At 39.0% G+C, this 17,367-nt stretch overlaps 1 protein-coding gene across 1 annotated transcript; it reads right to left on the reverse strand.

Annotated features, from left to right (window-relative positions):
* Positions 1 to 305: 305 nt before the first annotated feature.
* On the reverse strand, positions 306 to 16,415 carry LOC122671129. The gene is made up of 6 exons (XM_043868226.1): positions 16,291 to 16,415; positions 12,837 to 15,995; positions 8,462 to 9,460; positions 7,720 to 7,945; positions 1,404 to 1,546; positions 306 to 706 (listed from the first exon to the last, which is right to left on the reverse strand). The coding sequence occupies exons 2-6, from the start codon at positions 15,993 to 15,995 to the stop codon at positions 395 to 397; spliced, it is 4,839 nt and encodes a 1,612-aa protein (XP_043724161.1). The 5' UTR covers positions 16,291 to 16,415; the 3' UTR covers positions 306 to 394.
* Between the last annotated feature and the right edge of the window lie 952 nt (positions 16,416 to 17,367).

The following is a 17,367-nucleotide window of genomic DNA, read 5'->3' on the forward strand; positions in this document are numbered from 1 at the left end:
CCCACCTTGATTAGTTCTGTTTTTTCCCCTGCCACCCTTCCATTCCTGCAAGTTTTCATAGTCCATACACCCACAGATTTTTCCTTGTGAAGTCTCTTAGATTACATTTTGGAATATGTAGAAAGTACAAAATGGTCAGAGAAAAACTCGATTTTTTTTTCCCTCGGATGACTCTTATTATTATTTACCAACACCCCAAACAAAGGTGCAACAAAGGGAAACAGCTTCTCTGCGAAGCGGGGGTAAGACTGCGTACATTATGACCCCACAATGGCGGGAGCCTCTTGCACTGGGTACACCCTTTTTTTACCCCAAAGGTGCAACAAATATACCCTCAACTGTTCAGGTTTTCCAAGCACAAATGATACAACTTGTACACTAGAATTACAAGAGGTTAGAGAGAATTACTTGGCAAAGAACCCATGAGAATAACTGTACTGTTATCTCTAGGACTTAATGTCTTCTCTGATCCTACTCTCGAGAACAGCCCAGTGAGAAAACTCATTGTTGACCCGGTGTTGGACTTCCTTGCAGACAAATCTAAAGCTCCATCCACTTCATCACCAGCATTGCACCTGACAGTGTCTGTTGGACCTTCATGATGTTCCACCTCAAGATTTGTGCCACATGGGCAGCTTCTAAGCTTTCTGAAGCAAGCTTCATGGAAAACCGATTCACAAGACCTGCATCTTTCCACCTCAATTGCCTGTTAATTGTAGGAGAGCATTAGACAAGGGTTCCCAAGAGTTTACATCTTTTGTCAAAATATATATATATATATATATATATATATATATATATATATATATATATATTCACTAACTATAATTTGGATAATGTTTCCACCATGCCCTCATTTGGATTCGTTCCACCACGCCCTGTAATAATTTTTTACCCTTTGGACGTTAAATTGATCATTAGATAAATGAGGGATGCCCGAGACTGCCAAATTTGGTGAACTAAACCATATAGCCCTCACCATGTCTCAGATTTTTCCCTTGTTTTCTCGATATTTTCTATTTGACTTACTTCCCTAAACTTTTCAAACCCCTATAAAGACACTTGAGATGTCAAAATGGTCACTGTAGTTAGATGACAATGTGGACAGTATGTCCACCAAATCTGGATCCGGACATGGGAGATATTGAGGATGCAGTGAAAGGATTCCGGGTAAAGGCATGGTGGAACCGTGCTCTCTGTATTATTATACCAAGAGCAAAGGCTTAAACATCTGGAAACTCCAGTTAATGAATTAAAGTAAGATGGTAAAGCATCCAGAAATACAGAAAGGTCTAGCGTTACATTTTTAGGAAAGAAACTTCTGTGCATGCAATCCTTGTGAAGTAAAGTTCTATAAACCCATAATGGTTTTGTTCCATCACAACCATTTAATGAACACCAACCTGAAATGGGAAAATGAGGGACGATGGGTCTTCACAAGCTTGTCGAGCACCACAAGGAACACCGACATCACAGCATATGAGGCACTGGTCAGTGATGTGCTCCGAGATTTTCTTGGAGACATTCTCAACCATGACTGGGAGTGCTGAAATTAAAGTAAATAAATAGTGAGAACATAGACAAGATGAACCAACATACTGAAAAATTCATGGATGTATGGCATGTAAACCCTATAATCTAAATCCATTGCCAGATTTTCTTTTATTTTCTTGTTATTATGTGTATATTAAATTGTTGAATGTTTGATATTTATGTTAAAATAAAAGTTCATTCCTGAGTAAAATAACAGAAAGTATGCCTCAAAAGATCCAAAATTAAGATCAGCAAAAAATTCCATACCATCTTAGACCTAAAATTGAGAAGAATGTAAAGGGAAATGGCAAAATTTAAAATGTCATGTTAGAACGCTTTAAATTGTAATGGAAATCTGAACTTTAAGGGAAACTTCATGAGAACAAACAGGTGAAAGATGAAAAAATGTACCGAACCTATAAACCAACACCTAAAAGAGAAAGAGGAAAAAGAGAGAAGAGCAGTGAACATGATGGAGAAGAGAGAGGAAGAGCTAGTACCAAGATAGGAATTGAATAATGTCTATCTTGGTCTAGCCTCTTACTTATATTAAATCAAATCTAGGAAACCTACTAAGAGTCTTAAATACAATAGAGGTGAATAACTAAAACGAAACAATAAACTAACAAACTAATTGCAACTCTCAACATTATCCTACGGTACACTAACACTCCCCCTCAAGGTGGAGTACATATATTTCTCATACCTAGCTTGGAACAACCACTAAGAAACACAAGCCTGAACAACCCCTTAGTGAAGATATTGCCAAGTTGATCGTCTAAGTTGACAAATGGAGTAGAAATCAGCTTTTGCTAACCGCATCCTCACAAAATGACAGTCGACCTCAATATACTTTGTCCTCAAATGGAAACCGGATTACTATCAATATAAATCTCAGCTTGATTATCACAATACATCTCCAGAGGTTTAGCAACTGAGAACCCCAACTCCTAAATGAGAGATTTCAGTCACATCATTCAATTTTTGTATGCGCCATAGTTCTGTATTCAGCCTTTGCACTCAACCGAGCCACTGTAGTTTACTTCTTACTCCTCCAAGTAACAAGATTTCCACCAACAAACGTACAATACCCAATAGAAGATCTAAGATCACCATCAAAACCAGCCCAGTCAGCATCAGAGTAACCGATAATATCAACATGGCCATGATGCCAGTAAACAAGACCTTTCCCAAGAGCACCTTTAAGATACCTCAAAATGTGACAAGCAGTAGCCCAGTGGACCTACTTAGGATTTTCCATGAACTGACTAATAAAACCCACAAGAAATGAAATATCAAATCGAGTAATAGTCAGATAGATAAGTTTTCCAACAAATAGTGTACTTATGTTTATATGCAAATTCTTTGTCGTCACATACTCCAAGATTTAGATGAGAATCCATAGGCGTATCCACAAGCTTAGAGCCAAGATCACAGTTTCAAATAGAAGATCAAGCACATACTTCCTTTAAGATAGACTGACTCCCTTTGTACTACAAACAACTTCATACCCAAGAAATATCTGAGCATTCCCAAATCTTTCATCTGAAAATGTCAAAGCAAGTACGCCTTGACATCTTCAATCCTAGAAGAATCATTACCAAAAATAATGATATCCACATACACAACTAGAATAACCACCTTGGACCCATGTCGATGAATGAATACAGAATGATCAAAGAAGCACTACGTAAACCTATAAAACAACTAACCTTACTGAATTTGTCAAACCAAGTATGAGGGGACTATTTCAACCCATAAATAGCCTTGTGAAGAAGGCAAACCTTTGATGCACTCCCCCCTGAACAACATACCCAGGTTGTTGCTCCATATACACCTCCTCCTCAATCACCATAAATAAAAGCATTTTTTATATCAAGTTGAAATAGAGGTCAGACAAGATTAACAACCAAGGATATCAGAACATGAAGAGAGTTAAGACGGGCTACTGGAGAGGTCACAAAATAGTCAACGCCATAGTTGTCACGGCGGTTAGGTGATTTAAGGCGTTGGAGAAGCTAAAAAAGCAAGGCAACACCAAGTAGGCGAACAAGGCAACCGACTAGGCGACCAAGTCGGCCAAAGCGCCTAGACGCCTAGGCGGCGCCTTGACAACTATGGTCAACGCCATACATAAGAGTATATCCTTTTGCAACCAAATGAGGTTTCAACCACTCAATAAAACCATTTGGTAGATACTTGACAGTGTACATCCAACGACACCGCACAAGTTCCTTCCCTGAGGGTAAGTCAATAAGAGACCATGTCTTACAATCTAACAAAACATCCATTTTTACATCCATAGCGTTCTTCTAACCAGGATGTAACAATGCTTCCCGGTACTTAGCAAGGCACAGACATAGTACAAGGCAATATTACGAAGTAAAGGTGGAAGATGAGAAACTATAATAAAATTAGAAATAGGGCCAATATTGATTTTTTTAGTACAAGTTCGAATACCTTAACGAAGCGTGACTAGAAAGTCAGAGGAGGTAGTAATCCAGGCAATGGTTTTGATGAAATAGAGGGAAATATCGGAGGATCAATTGGAACCATTGAAGCCGTCTTGGAGCAGCACTTGTATACCTGCAATTGCTTAGGTGGGGAGGTAGTAGTAGTAGTATGGGTGGAATCAATAAGAGGAATGGGTACAAGAATAGATGGAGGATTAAGAAGATCAATGTCCAACTTAAGACTCTCAATAGAAAAATATGGTATGGTTTCAAAAAAGATAACATTAACATTGACAAAATGCTGATACGTAACAGGATTATTACACTAATAACCCTATTAAGTAAAAGCATAGCCGAGAAACACACATTTGGTAACACGTAGAGATAATTCGTCAAGACTAGGGCGAAGGTTGTGAACAAAACATGCACAACCAAACACCTATGGTGGTAAACGAAACAAAGATGATTGGTTGTCAAGCACAACAGATGACATACAATTAATCAAATAACAGAAAGTTAAAATAGCACCACTCCAATAAAACTTGGGAACATGTATTTTAAACATAAGAGATCGAGCAACTTCCAACAAATGCCAATTTTTCCTCTCAGCCACACCATTCTACTGAGTATATATACAATAGCAGAACTAGTTTGTATATCATGCCATGATCAGAACAAAATTCAGATATTTTTTGTTGAGTATACTCAAGAGCATTGTTAGAGCGAGAAAACTTTTATTGACACACCAAACTGAGTCTTTATTTCATTATAAAATTGCTTAAAAACAGTAAAAAATTTAGATCGATTATTTATTAGATATAACCAAGTCATTCAGGAGCATGGTTGTCAAGGCGTCGCCTAGGTGTCCAGGCACCTTGGTAGGCTTGGACGCCTTGGTCGCCTAACTGGTGTCACCTTGATTTGGACCCTCCCCAACGGCTTGGGTTGCTTAGACGCCGTGAGAACTATGTTCAAGAATGATCCTCAGCAAAGGTAACAAAGTATAAAAAAAACAAACTGACTCTTGACAATTGGGAACCATATGTTGAAGTTTGGAAAGAGAAAGATGTTCCAACCGGTAATGTCACTGAAGATTGGAAGAAACATTAGAAGCAGTAGAAACAAATGCAGAAGCAATGTTGTCGATTTAATATAGACATCCTTCTCATGCCCTCCACCAATCGTCTTCCTTGTTTGGAGATCTTGAAAGACATAACAAGTACGATAAAATGTGACTGACTAGTTAAGTGAATTAGTCAATTGATTAACAAAGACAAGATTTAAGGGTAATTTAGGAACATGAAGAACAAATTTTAACATAGGAAGAGAAGATAAAGTAACACAACCAAAAGCGGATACCTGAGTAAACGAACCATCAACAAGTACAACTCTAGAAGGGTGATTAATCTCCTAAAGTGAAGAAAGTATATGGAACTTACCAGTCATGTGAGAAGTGGCACCAGAGACAATGAGTCAATGACCCATGGTGTAGAAGAAGAAGAGGCAAGAAGTGCGTCAGTACCTGAATGGACGATGGTAGCAGTGGATGTAGAAACAGATGTCTCAATTTTTTGAATACGCTTAAGTAATTGATTAAGTTCATTGCGTAACTAAATACCTCCAGAGGTAGAAGGCAGATTGGTATTAGAGAATGATGCCACATTAGAATTCTGAGCAAATGTAATAGTAGCAGATACCTATTGAGCTCACTCAGGTTTACCATGCTTCGCCCAACATGTATCAACAATGTGCTTCATCTTCCCACAGTGAGTACACTGACGCATACCTTGATCTGATGGCTGTCCTCTGCCTCAACCACTACTACGGCCTCGGGCTCCCCATGAACCCCAACCTCATTCCAAAAGCACCAGTACCACAGCCACGACTCTCACTATTTGAAGAAAATGCTAAATTTCTTTACATGAGGTTGACTCAGATTTGGTGAAAGAGGGAGGCACGATAAGTTGGATTCGGAAAAATGCCTCATTCATGGATGGTATCTTCTCACCTGCAAGAATTTGGATTTTCACGGGTTGAAGGTCAGAATCTAATCCAGATAAAAATTTAGCAATGAGGAATTCAGCACGTTGAGATTTAAGGACTTTAATGTCAGTAGAGAGAGGTAGGTAGACATTGAGTTCCTCCCACATGCCTTTCAACGAGCTATAGTAGTCACCAACGGATCTGCCATTCCGCTTAAAAGAGAACTTTTCATATAAATCAAATACCCTGGACATGTTTTTATCTTGTCAATAGCTTTCTTTAAGATCATCCCAAGCATCCTTAGTTGTGGTATGAAACATCACATTGGTAACTGCAGAAGGCTCCATACTATTCCATAGCAACAAAGTATTGTGGCATTCTCTATTATCCCCTCCTTACACTCATCCGAAGTGGTAGCAGGTGGTGGCAAGAGTCGGATAATTCATTTTCCTTTTGGTCGTAATAAAAACCTTAACAGCCTGTGCCCATAAAAAATAATTCGATGCACCACGAAGTTTGACAGAAGTAATATGGATCCATGGGGGGTTTTGAACCACCCATTATAGATGAATGATACCTAATATAAGCTAAAATGACCAACAGCCAATAGACAACCACAGTGATAGAGATATCGATAGCACCAGTAGGGAGCAACTCTGGCTAGCAAACAACAATAACCAAAAGTCTAGAATAATCTTTGACGATGGGTCCCCAAAATACTGCACATGATAGCCGTCATATATTTGATAACAGTGAGGTAGATTCATCTTTCATGGTGCTCCAAGCAATGGGAAAACAGTGGGCACTAGGCAGTATATGTAGAGGAAACCTTAGTTTATCTTCATGTAGTTTCAAACTAAGTCCCATATATCAAATATGGCAGCATAGGTTGCTGCAACCAGAAAGGAAAGACCTCAAAGGACTTCCAAACCAGGAAAAGAAATAGGAACCGATTAACAAGGCTCTGATACCATGTAACACTGTACCGAACCTGTAAACCAGCACCGAAAAGGAGGAAGGAGGAAGAAGGAAGAAGAGAGAGGAGCAGTGAACACGATGGAGAAGAGAGGGTGAGCTAGTACCACGATAGGAATTGAACAATGCCTATTATGGTCTAGCCCCTTATATTAAATCAAGTCATCAACTCTTAGTAGGAACCTATTAAGAGTCTTAAGTCTAATTACGATAGAGGTGAATAACTAAAAGGAAATAACAAACTAACAAACTAATTACAACTCAACATTATCCCACAATACATTATCCTACGGTACACATTAACAAAAGGAAATTGGTTTCTCATTTCAAAGTATAGCACCACTTTTGCACCTGGAAAATGGAAGCAGACACCTCTATTAACATGTCCTATTTTGCAGAGCTTAGGTCAGCCCAGTCGAATAATCAATCGAAAAGCATTCAGATTCAAACAAGTCTACAGGGATTTCAAAATATTTGCATAGTGGCAACTAATTCACTAGACAAGTCCACAATTCAAAATGACCTTATCTGATTAATGGACCAGTATCACTTCAGATGAGTCCACATTGATGCATCACCTTATGCATACAAATGCCACAAAATAAAAATGAAAAAATTTCATTCTATGAATCAAGTTAAAAAGAGGTAATAAAACTATCACATATTGAATCCAAAACATCTGCATCTATGTTGATGGAAGTACATCTACATGGATCTATGAATTATTATCTTACAAAACCAGAAAATAATGAAAAGCCCATTACAGAAACATAACCTGCAAATGCCCCTCTGGATAGATCAACAAGGTCTCGGAGTGCAAAGAAATCATTGCTTTCAACAAGATATCTTCGAGAACCCAGTCCTCTATAGATGGACCTCCGAAATGGGCAGTGAACATATGGAAGCATAGCACCTACTTTCTTTCTGATACCCATAACATGATGAAGGGTTGGAACCCGTGAAACTAGAAAAGGATTAACCGCACTGACACAAAGCATAGGCTGCAAAAAAATAAATAAATAAATCTGTAAGGATGCAATGACTATGAGGCAAAATGAAGGATTGATAGGGCCACAAGGCTGACAAGCATCTTGGTCAGTCACCTGCTTACAGCCATTTGGCAAATCCCATGTGAAAATGAAATGGGATTTCATGCAGTCTAATTTTGTAGACCACATGGGCCAGCAACACAAGCCCATGAGATGGCCCTCAACCATAGAAAAAAGAAAAGGGGAAAACAAAATAGGTCAATTTTCTTAGTCTAGAAAATGTTTGGCATTTGGTTGTCCAGGATCATCTATCATACTGGTTTTCACACACATGATCCATAAAATGAACCAATTAACCGCCATAAGCAATAAAATTTTCGCACTTGTCATGCTGGGGTAGACAAATTGAGCAAGAAAACGCATATTCGGTAATAAATGAGGAAATTTGCCCTCATTCTACCAACTAAAATTATATACATTCATTAACCATGCTAAAATTGCTCCCATCCATGAAAAGGAAAAGATTACCTGGTCATAGATAGACTCAAGGTATGATTTAGCCAATTGTGAAACTGGATATTGAGTAAAATCCCAGAAATGCAAGACTTTAGCAGGTAGAATGGCAGTGTCATTAGTATGGCACGAAGCACAAAACAGTTGAGCAGTGTATTCACATAGTCTAGGCTTGCCCCACCCAAATGTCTCTACAAATTCTTTTAACAGTGTCTTCCCCTCATTAAAATATCTGTGGCATCCTGCACAAGAATAATGTTGTGATTCCAGCAACTCTTTCATTGATTTGTGAGGTGGGACTTCCACCAGAAGTGATATTGTTTTTCCCAAAGTGGAAACACCTTGTGTTGAAGTTTCTCCACCATATGCTGAAGGTGAATGAGGCACAAAAGTGTTTAACATAGAGGAATTAGAGAGGGTTCTTTGAGGGGATAAAAACCAAATCAGAGGACTCGATGCGCTGAATAAAAACCCAAAGTGCCGAATGGAACGTAAACAATCTTGGATAAGAGCACTTCTCTGAGTGACAACATCAGGAGAAGCATTCCCAAATATCTTTCTTGATTCTCGTTCAACATCAAACCAGGGGGAAGGAAGGACCTGACCTTTATCAGCAAAAAATGTTTTCAACTGACGATAAAGAGAAACGAAATCACGATATCGCCGTTCAACCTCCCATTGGTCCTCGCCACTCCATACTCTTAACCTGTAAACTGTGTATTCCTTCACACCAACCAGTCTCTCCCCCAGTGAGACCTCTCCTTTCTTTTGCTTTGCACCTACAACTTCAATCCCATCAATTTTTAGAGGCTGCTGGACTTGTGGGTATGCATCATCAGTACCGGATGTAGAAGCAGTCGAGCTGCCATCTCTAAAAGGATTAGGATGCTGTGATAGAGATGCCCTATTACCCTTGGTGAACCTAGCCCCAGGAGACTCCACAGAATCAAGTAAAATCTCCTCCATTTCATGGACAACCTCATCATAGAATTCATTTAACTCGAGGTTCTCAGCCTGGAAAAAATTTAAAGAACAAAAGAAAATAAAAGGATTAGAATACAAGGTCAAGCAAGGGAAAGTAGCATCGGCCCCTCAAAATTGTGGGTTACAACCATCTACCCAAAATCAGTCACATGTTAACCAACCAAGAGTCCCTTACAAATATGACTAGCCTCAGATGGGTCACAGCTCAGAATGTTACAAGCAAGATAATTCCAAACTCCAACATATCACTCCCCCCCTTCTTTTTTTTTTTGGAACCAGCATCACAAGCAACAGTCACTAAAAGTTCATGAACATGGGCATGCACAAGCACGGCCACAAATTGTGATATAGGAAGTGCCCCTGCATTCAATGGTGGGAGTCCAACATAGGCTACATCTCATTTCCAAAATTGCACCAAAGAAAAGAAACAGCAACCTCAAAAAAACATGAAATGGATTATTGCAAAAAAAAGGATAATCGCAAAACATGTGAAGGATATATGATTTGTAGGGATGATATTTCAAATAAAATAAATAAAGTGAAAGGAGGGAAATTCATATAAAATTATTTTCCCCAAAATTATAAGCCTAACATCATTTCCCAAGTGGAAAACATGAACAAAAAAATAAGATTAGGACCTAACAGAAAGATCCATGAGGTTGGTTCCAATTTGATGCATCATGCAAGGCAATAGCTCAGGTCTTGTGGGGAGGGGGGGGGTTCCAGACTGATCCACAGATCTGACCCCTGTACAACTTGCCTAGTATTTCGTGATTAACTGATTGGGACCAATCATTGCCATGGCACAATCTAAGATATTAACTGCAACAAAGCTAGCCTGAACAGAATTACAATATTCATCTTTCAAGGATTTATTCAAACAGTCAAAAAGAATTTAAAAACATTTTTTCTCTTTTTAGTGTAAAAGATGATATTAAGATTAGTGATGCAGCCGGTAGGCAGAGAAAGGGGAAATGCTTGATCAATCTCATCTTTTTGTCCTGTTTGGTCTTTTTCAGCAGTAGCAGTCTTCTAAGAATTCCAGCAACAGCAACTCCTAGTTTCTCGATTGGTTTTGTGATTTAATTTAGTTTAATTTAATTTCCTTTTAATGTTCTAGAAGTTTGATTGCAGGTTAGAGTAGATGTTACTCTGTTAGAGTTAGACTGGTTCTAGTTGTTTCTAAGCTGGTTTCTATTTTTATTAATGAGCTAGTTTTGGAAAGTTTTCTACTTGGGACTCGAGCAATTAGGCTGATCCCTACATTATAAATAGGGATTGACCACTCAGCTGTAGGCAACAGTTTTGATCAATGAAATATTGCTGCTGTTTGTTTCTTAGTGAGGATTCACTCTGTGTGAGGACCGAAGTTCTACTTTGGGCTCTGGGTGGATTCCCTAGGCTGCACGGGAGGATATCTGCCTCTTTATTTGCTGCTAACAATTCAAGTTCTTTGCAAACTCCTCTTCTTAAATATGTCCCTGTGATCAGCTTCATAAATCCCACCAATCCTTTTCAACACCCTACGAATACCCTGTTTTTGAGCCAATTTCCAGAAACCTGAAACTTTACATATCTTCAATCATGGTCTGCTTGCCCTCAAACTTCACCCAATATCTCTGTTCATCAATCCCTCATAAACCTAGCCATTGATGATTCCAGAACCCTAATATATTGTACCCATCACACTACCACCCTGTTCTGGCCACAAGCTAACATTAACGCCATTGCACCAACATAGAGTTGAGAGAATCCAGGGCTACCAGAGAAGAGAACTCGATTGGAGGTTCACTCCAGCCTTACCTGGAATTCTGAAGATAACGTTACTCCCATCCAAGCTCTAATTCTGCCCTATGTTCAATTCTATTTAATTTTCCTAGTTTCTGTCCATTTTCTAACTTCACGGTTTGTTAACATTGAACAAATTCAGTTCCTGATTTCACTCTCTATGCCTATAACCCTAATCTACTCTCTCTAGCTACTAGCTATTTGAACCTAAAACCCTGATTAGGGTTAGGGTATCCCAATCGGTACCAATTAGATAGTTAAAGAATGATCTGATCACACTCAATTTTGCAATTCATAATCTTTAAGGGGAGACTCAATCATCTACGGAGCCTAATCCTTGAAAATGTAACACATGGCAAGTTATTGGGACCCAGTCTCAGGTAAAAGTCCTTTAGCCCCAGAGCTGAGATGTACCTAAACCAAATATTTTTAAAGGTGTCTCTACCATTGTGGGTTAATTTTCCAAGGGATGGAATTCACCACCAATGTGTTCATTCAATGAGGAAATCTGTAGAAATGCCTGATTTCATCATATTTCCAAATTGTTCCAGTATAATGAGTTCGTGTGACCAGTGACCACAAAATAATACTAAATCCAATTTCCCTCTCATATATTGCTGATATGGTCTGGGTCAGAGTCTTGACTGTCGCATGTACTCGTATTTTGGAGAATAATGGAATTATTCTATTTGTTGTTGAGCTCCAGATTCTTGGTTATATAATTATCAAGCAGTGCAGAAGTTCTATTGCATTTACTACCTTTTTTTTGCTTTTTTCTGCCACTATTCCTCCCAAGAGATGATTTGAAAAGCAAGGCATTCAATACTCTACTTGAACACTAGAGGAGGCAATATACAGTATGAAATATTAAAGGATATAAACCATGTGAAATCTCCAAGATAATGGCAGCTATAGCCATAAGTAGGTTGGAATCTTGGAATAGGATTTCATGTAGCCAACCTGAAGTGGTTGAGATAAGGCTTAGTGAGTTGAGCTGAAACCACAAGGATCTCCCTTTATACTTGGATTAACATGCAATAATGTTAAAGGTAAAGTGGTAGAACACCTATTTCAGGAATTCTTACTGGAATTCCTTTACTCCATTGACACACTAAAGTAGTAAGGTATTCAACTCCAATCCCGAACTTCAGCCAGCTCCGATTTTGTGGTTCTCCCTCTTTCTATTTCCCTTCCTAATTTTGTTTGCAACCATACATAACTAAATTTATTGTTTCAGCAAGATTTTTTTAAAATTTTTCTACAAATTTGTTTCCCATTACATCTCCAACTCACTGCAAAAACAATTGGATTGCAACCGTAATAGAGTAATCGTTATACTTGCTTGATCTCATTAAGTATAAAAGAATTATTACAACAGTACGTGTTACTTCTACTGAAAAAAATCTTACTTCGCCCAAACACATTTCAATATTAAAAAGGTAAGTCAGAAAATGAATTCAGGTAAAATGATTGTAGTCGGTCTGTATTTAAGCTGACAATGATGGAAAGTAGTAATGACAAAAATGAGGAATGTTAGATCAATAATGCTCACTGTTATTTCATACAAGACAAAGAACTGACTGGTTACTTCTACAATGTGTCTAACAATAAAACTAACCTCATTCGATGCCACATTTTCTTTACCCAGATCTTTTGATACAGAAGAATCTGTCACTATTGTCATTAGAAGGGACTCCTCATCATTTTCAACCATTGGCGGGAGTGCATCTTTTACAACATTTTGCAAATCTACTGTCACGTTATCTTGACATGTTTCTGTTGCAATAGAACAAAGTTGGCCAACCGCAGCATTAGAAAGAGGATCCAACTGAAGCTGAGTTTCTAATATCCCCAAGGACCCCAACAAGTCAACTTTTACAACCTCACTCTTATCAAGGCTGCTCATTTCATTGTCATTTATATACTGAAGCTCGGTTTCTGCTGTATCATCCATGATGTTCGAATCTATCCCTCCTGGAGCCTTTTGCACAGATAGGTCCCGCAATGTAAGGACGTTGCTGACTGAATATCTTTCTAGATATTCAGTTGATTTATTTGTGGCTTGGACTCGACAACTACTTATAGGTATTTCTTCCATATTTTCAACTTGCTCAGAAACACCAAAAATTGGAGAACCACTGTAGGCCCCAAGGGTGGAACTCAGAAGATTCCTTTCAGTTTCTACATGCTGTTGTTGCGGCTCTTGAATTTCATCCAACAGTACAGCCGTTAAACTGCTTTCCTTTGCTTCTTGCTCAAACTTATCCCAATCATCTGAACCAAAGGCCACAGCTGAGTTAATAAGCAATGAATTTTCATCGTCAATTTTGCCCTTGTGATAAAAATCTACGTTTATCCTATCACTTAAACCAATACTTTGTTCATCATCTGTACCGTAATCAACCAATGACCTCTCATCTTCTGAATGCTCATACCTGGTTGAGGTTTCCTTGTGTGTCTCAGTAAACTTCCCAACTTCCATTCCATCAACTGAAAATCCAGAAACTGAAGTCAACCCATGCAACTGAATCACGTCATTGGGGCATGGTTCATTGAAATTCTCTCCGCAAGAAGGAACATCAGATGGGGAATGCGGTGAAACATCAGATGGGGAAATTTCACCAGATTGCAAAACATTGGATTCATTCACAACCGCAAAATTAGAACTTAGAAGATTCCTTTCAGTTTCTACATGCTGTCGTTGCGGCTCTTGAGTTTCATCCAACGGCACAGCCATTAAACTGCTTTCCACTGCTTCTTGCTCGAACTTATCCCAATCATCTGTACCGAAGGCCACAGATGTGTTAATAAGCAATGGATTCTCATCGTCGGTTTTGCTCTTGTGATAAAAAGGTAGGTTAATCCTATCACTTAAACCAATCCTTTGTTCATCATCTGTACCATAATCCACCGATGACCTCTCATCTTCTGAATGCTCGTACCTGGTTGAAGTTTCCTTGTCTACCTCGGTAAACTTCCCAACTTCCATTCCATCAACTGAAACTCCAGAAGCTGAAGTTGACTCATGCAACTGAACCACGTCACAGGGGATTGGTTCGTTGAAGTTCTCTATACAAGAAGCAACATCAGATGGGGAAATTTCACCAGACTGCAAAACATTGGATTCATTCTCAACTACAAAATTAGAAATCAGAAGATTCCTTTCAGTTTCTACATGCTGTCGTTGCGGCTCTTGAGTATCATCCAACGGCACAGCCGTTAAACTGCTTTCCACTGCTTCTTGCTCGAACTTATCCCAATCATCTGAACCGAAGGCCACAGATGTATTTATAAGCAATGGATTCTCATCGTCAGTTTTGCCCTTGTGATAAAAAGGTAGATTAATCCTATCACTTAAACCAATCCTTTGTTCATCATCTGTGCCATAATCCACCGATGACCTCTCATCTTCTGAACGCTCGTACCTGGTTGATATTTCCTTGTCTGCCTCAGTAAGCTTCCCTAACTCTGTTCCATCAACTGAAACTCCAGAAGCTGAAGTCGACTCATGCAACTGAAACACGTCATTGGGTCCTGGTTTGTTCTCTCCACAAGAAGGAACATAAGATGTCGAATTTTCACCAGACTGCAAAACATTGGATTCATTCACAACCGCAAAATTAGAACTCAGAAGATTCCTTTCAGTTTCTACATGTTGTTGTTGCAGTTCTTGAGTATTATCAAATGGCACAACCGTTAAACTGCTTTCCACTGCTTCTTGCTCGAACTTATCCCAATCATCTGAACCAAAAGCCACAACTGAGTTAAGAAGCAATGGATTCTCATTGTCAGTTTTGCCCTTGCGATAATAACATAGGTTTATCCTATCACTTAAACCAATAGTTTGTTCATCATCTGTCCCATAATCCACCGATGACCTCTCATCTTCTGAACGCTCGGACCTGGTTGAGGTTTCTTCTCCAGCCTCAGTAAACTTCCCAATTTCTTTTCCATCAACTGAAACTGGAGAAGCAGAAATCGGCTCATGCAACTGAACCACGTCATTGGGGCCTGGTTTGTTCAAGTTCTCTCCACAAGAAGCAACATAAGATAGGGAATTGTCACCAGCCTGCAAAACATTGGCTTCATTCGCAACCGCACAAATGGCGAACTTATCCTTATCGTTCTGTACAGTAATAATCTCTTCCGATGAATAATGCTCAGTTGAACCAGGTAATAATCCTCGGTCCTTGTGACCTCCCAACATTGAACCTTCTGCATTATCCTCGGCACAATCATCCTTGGGCAGTAAATTATTTACAGTACGAGTTGTTAAATTTTCAACATCATTTTCTGAACAAATGGCCCCAATTGATGAATTCTCCTCCTGTCTAGGTAATGACTTGGACCATTTATTAAGGCCTGGCAACACCTTACTTTCCAATGCAGAAACAGAAATCCCAACATCACCTTTTTCTCTGCAAGTTCGGACTCTTCCATCGGAGGAATAATCAAAACTACCCTCGTCGCTAGAGTTCTTTGGGAATCTCGCCCCAAAACTAAAATTTTCCAGGACAGGATCCTCTCCGAACCCCAAACTCCTCGTATATCCTAAATCAGAATCCAAAAGGTCATTACAAGTTCCTAGGGAGCTACACAAACTTGCTGTCCCCATAACTGAATTCGCGCTGCAATACCTCTCGAACTCTGATTCTCGACATGAAGAGTAATCTGACAAGACATCGGACTTCGACCCTACGCAGGGCAGAAACTCGTCAAGCGGATCTGGAGAGGGGACATCGGAGGAAATCTCTCGAGCCTTCTCTCCATTGATCATCTGACACTCACAAAAAGGGAAAAAGAAAAAAACAAATCAGATATTCCACACCAATTAAGAGAATTCGCATGAATACATAGATTAAAACGAGAAGTATCAGTTGTTTCCACTGAAACTGCCTTTCATATGTGATCACCAATGATCCAACAACAACCAAGGTGGGGCAATCGGAACCGATTTTAATTCTGGTATGAGATAGGGTTTATCTGTATTTGTCAGAACGAGAGAACATCGACAACAGATACAAATATTATTCCCTATTAACAGTTAAAAGAACAAAAAAGTGGGAACTGACCTTCGAAATCGTACTTCGAGCGAGAGTGCTTTTGAACTTTGAAGCTGTCCGATTTGGACAAAGCGTCCCGCAGTTGCAGAACTCTTCCTTTAATTACATTTTTTTTTTTTTTTCAAAATGAAATCCTTAAAAAGCAACATTGTTTCTTTTGTTGTCTTTTTTTTTTTTTTTGGATAAACTTCTTTTGTTGTCACTCGTGGATAATAGAAAAAAAAAAAAAAAAAAAACCAAGAGGATTCTTTTTTGCGTATTCCCATTCAGTTAAATTTTCTCTTAAATCAATGGGCAAAAATAAAATATTGAAGGGAAAAGAAATATAAGATTCAAGGAGATGGGTCTTACATGAGAACGATGTTGTATTGGTTAATTGAAAGAAGGGTAAAGAAGATTCGATTTGATTTTACCCAAAAAATAATAATAATAAATATTCGATTTGATAAAGATTATAACAGCAATAGAATGTGTTTGGTTGACAAGAAAAGATTTGGAGGGGAAGAAAAAAGGCGTACATTTGCCCCTTCCCGATTCTGTAGTAGCGAGAGTCTCGTGCACTAGGATGCTTTTTTTTTTTAGAAAAAACACAAAACCTCATGAGAGGGGGATTTACATGCTAACGATGTGTAGTGGAATCTTACATACTATAGACATTTCAGTCATTTGATCCACGGTTAGTGCATCACTTGCGATCCACCATCATTCCTCCACCATGAACCTTTCCCTCCTCTGCCTCCACTACCATAGATGACGGCACTACATCATCTTCGTCAATGCCTAGCAAACGGTTAATAGTGGGGCACCATCATCTTTTTGCTCTTCTACCTCACCATCACCTCCTCTAGTAATATCTGTATCGCCACCACTATCACCTTCTTCTTTAGTTATGTTAGCAATGCTTCCACCCTCGTTGTCGCCTATGGTACACTCACCACCAACACAGTGCCCCCTCCTCCAGTAATTCTACCATCCCCTCCATCGCCACCAGTTGGGAAAGGGACGGAAAACCTTCCCATGTATCTGATCCAAAGAAATAGCAATTCACGAAATTGTGTGTGGCTCACAAATATGTATACACAACAT

This window comes from Telopea speciosissima, chromosome 8, assembly GCF_018873765.1.
Source record: "Telopea speciosissima isolate NSW1024214 ecotype Mountain lineage chromosome 8, Tspe_v1, whole genome shotgun sequence".
Classification (NCBI taxonomy): Eukaryota; Viridiplantae; Streptophyta; class Magnoliopsida; order Proteales; family Proteaceae; genus Telopea; species Telopea speciosissima.

Bases quoted from the DNA above. Each gene is read 5' to 3' on its own strand.
- LOC122671129 (XM_043868226.1), bottom strand. From the start codon at position 15,995: ATGATCAATGGAGAGAAGGCTCGAGAGATTTCCTCCGATGTCCCCTCT. The intron at 9,461-12,836 runs GTTAGTTTTATT...AATTTTTTCCAG, and splicing joins AAAATGTGGCATCGAATGAG to GCTGAGAACCTCGAGTTAAA. The intron at 707-1,403 runs GTTGGTGTTCAT...TACAATTAACAG, and splicing joins CCCTCATTTTCCCATTTCAG to GCAATTGAGGTGGAAAGATG.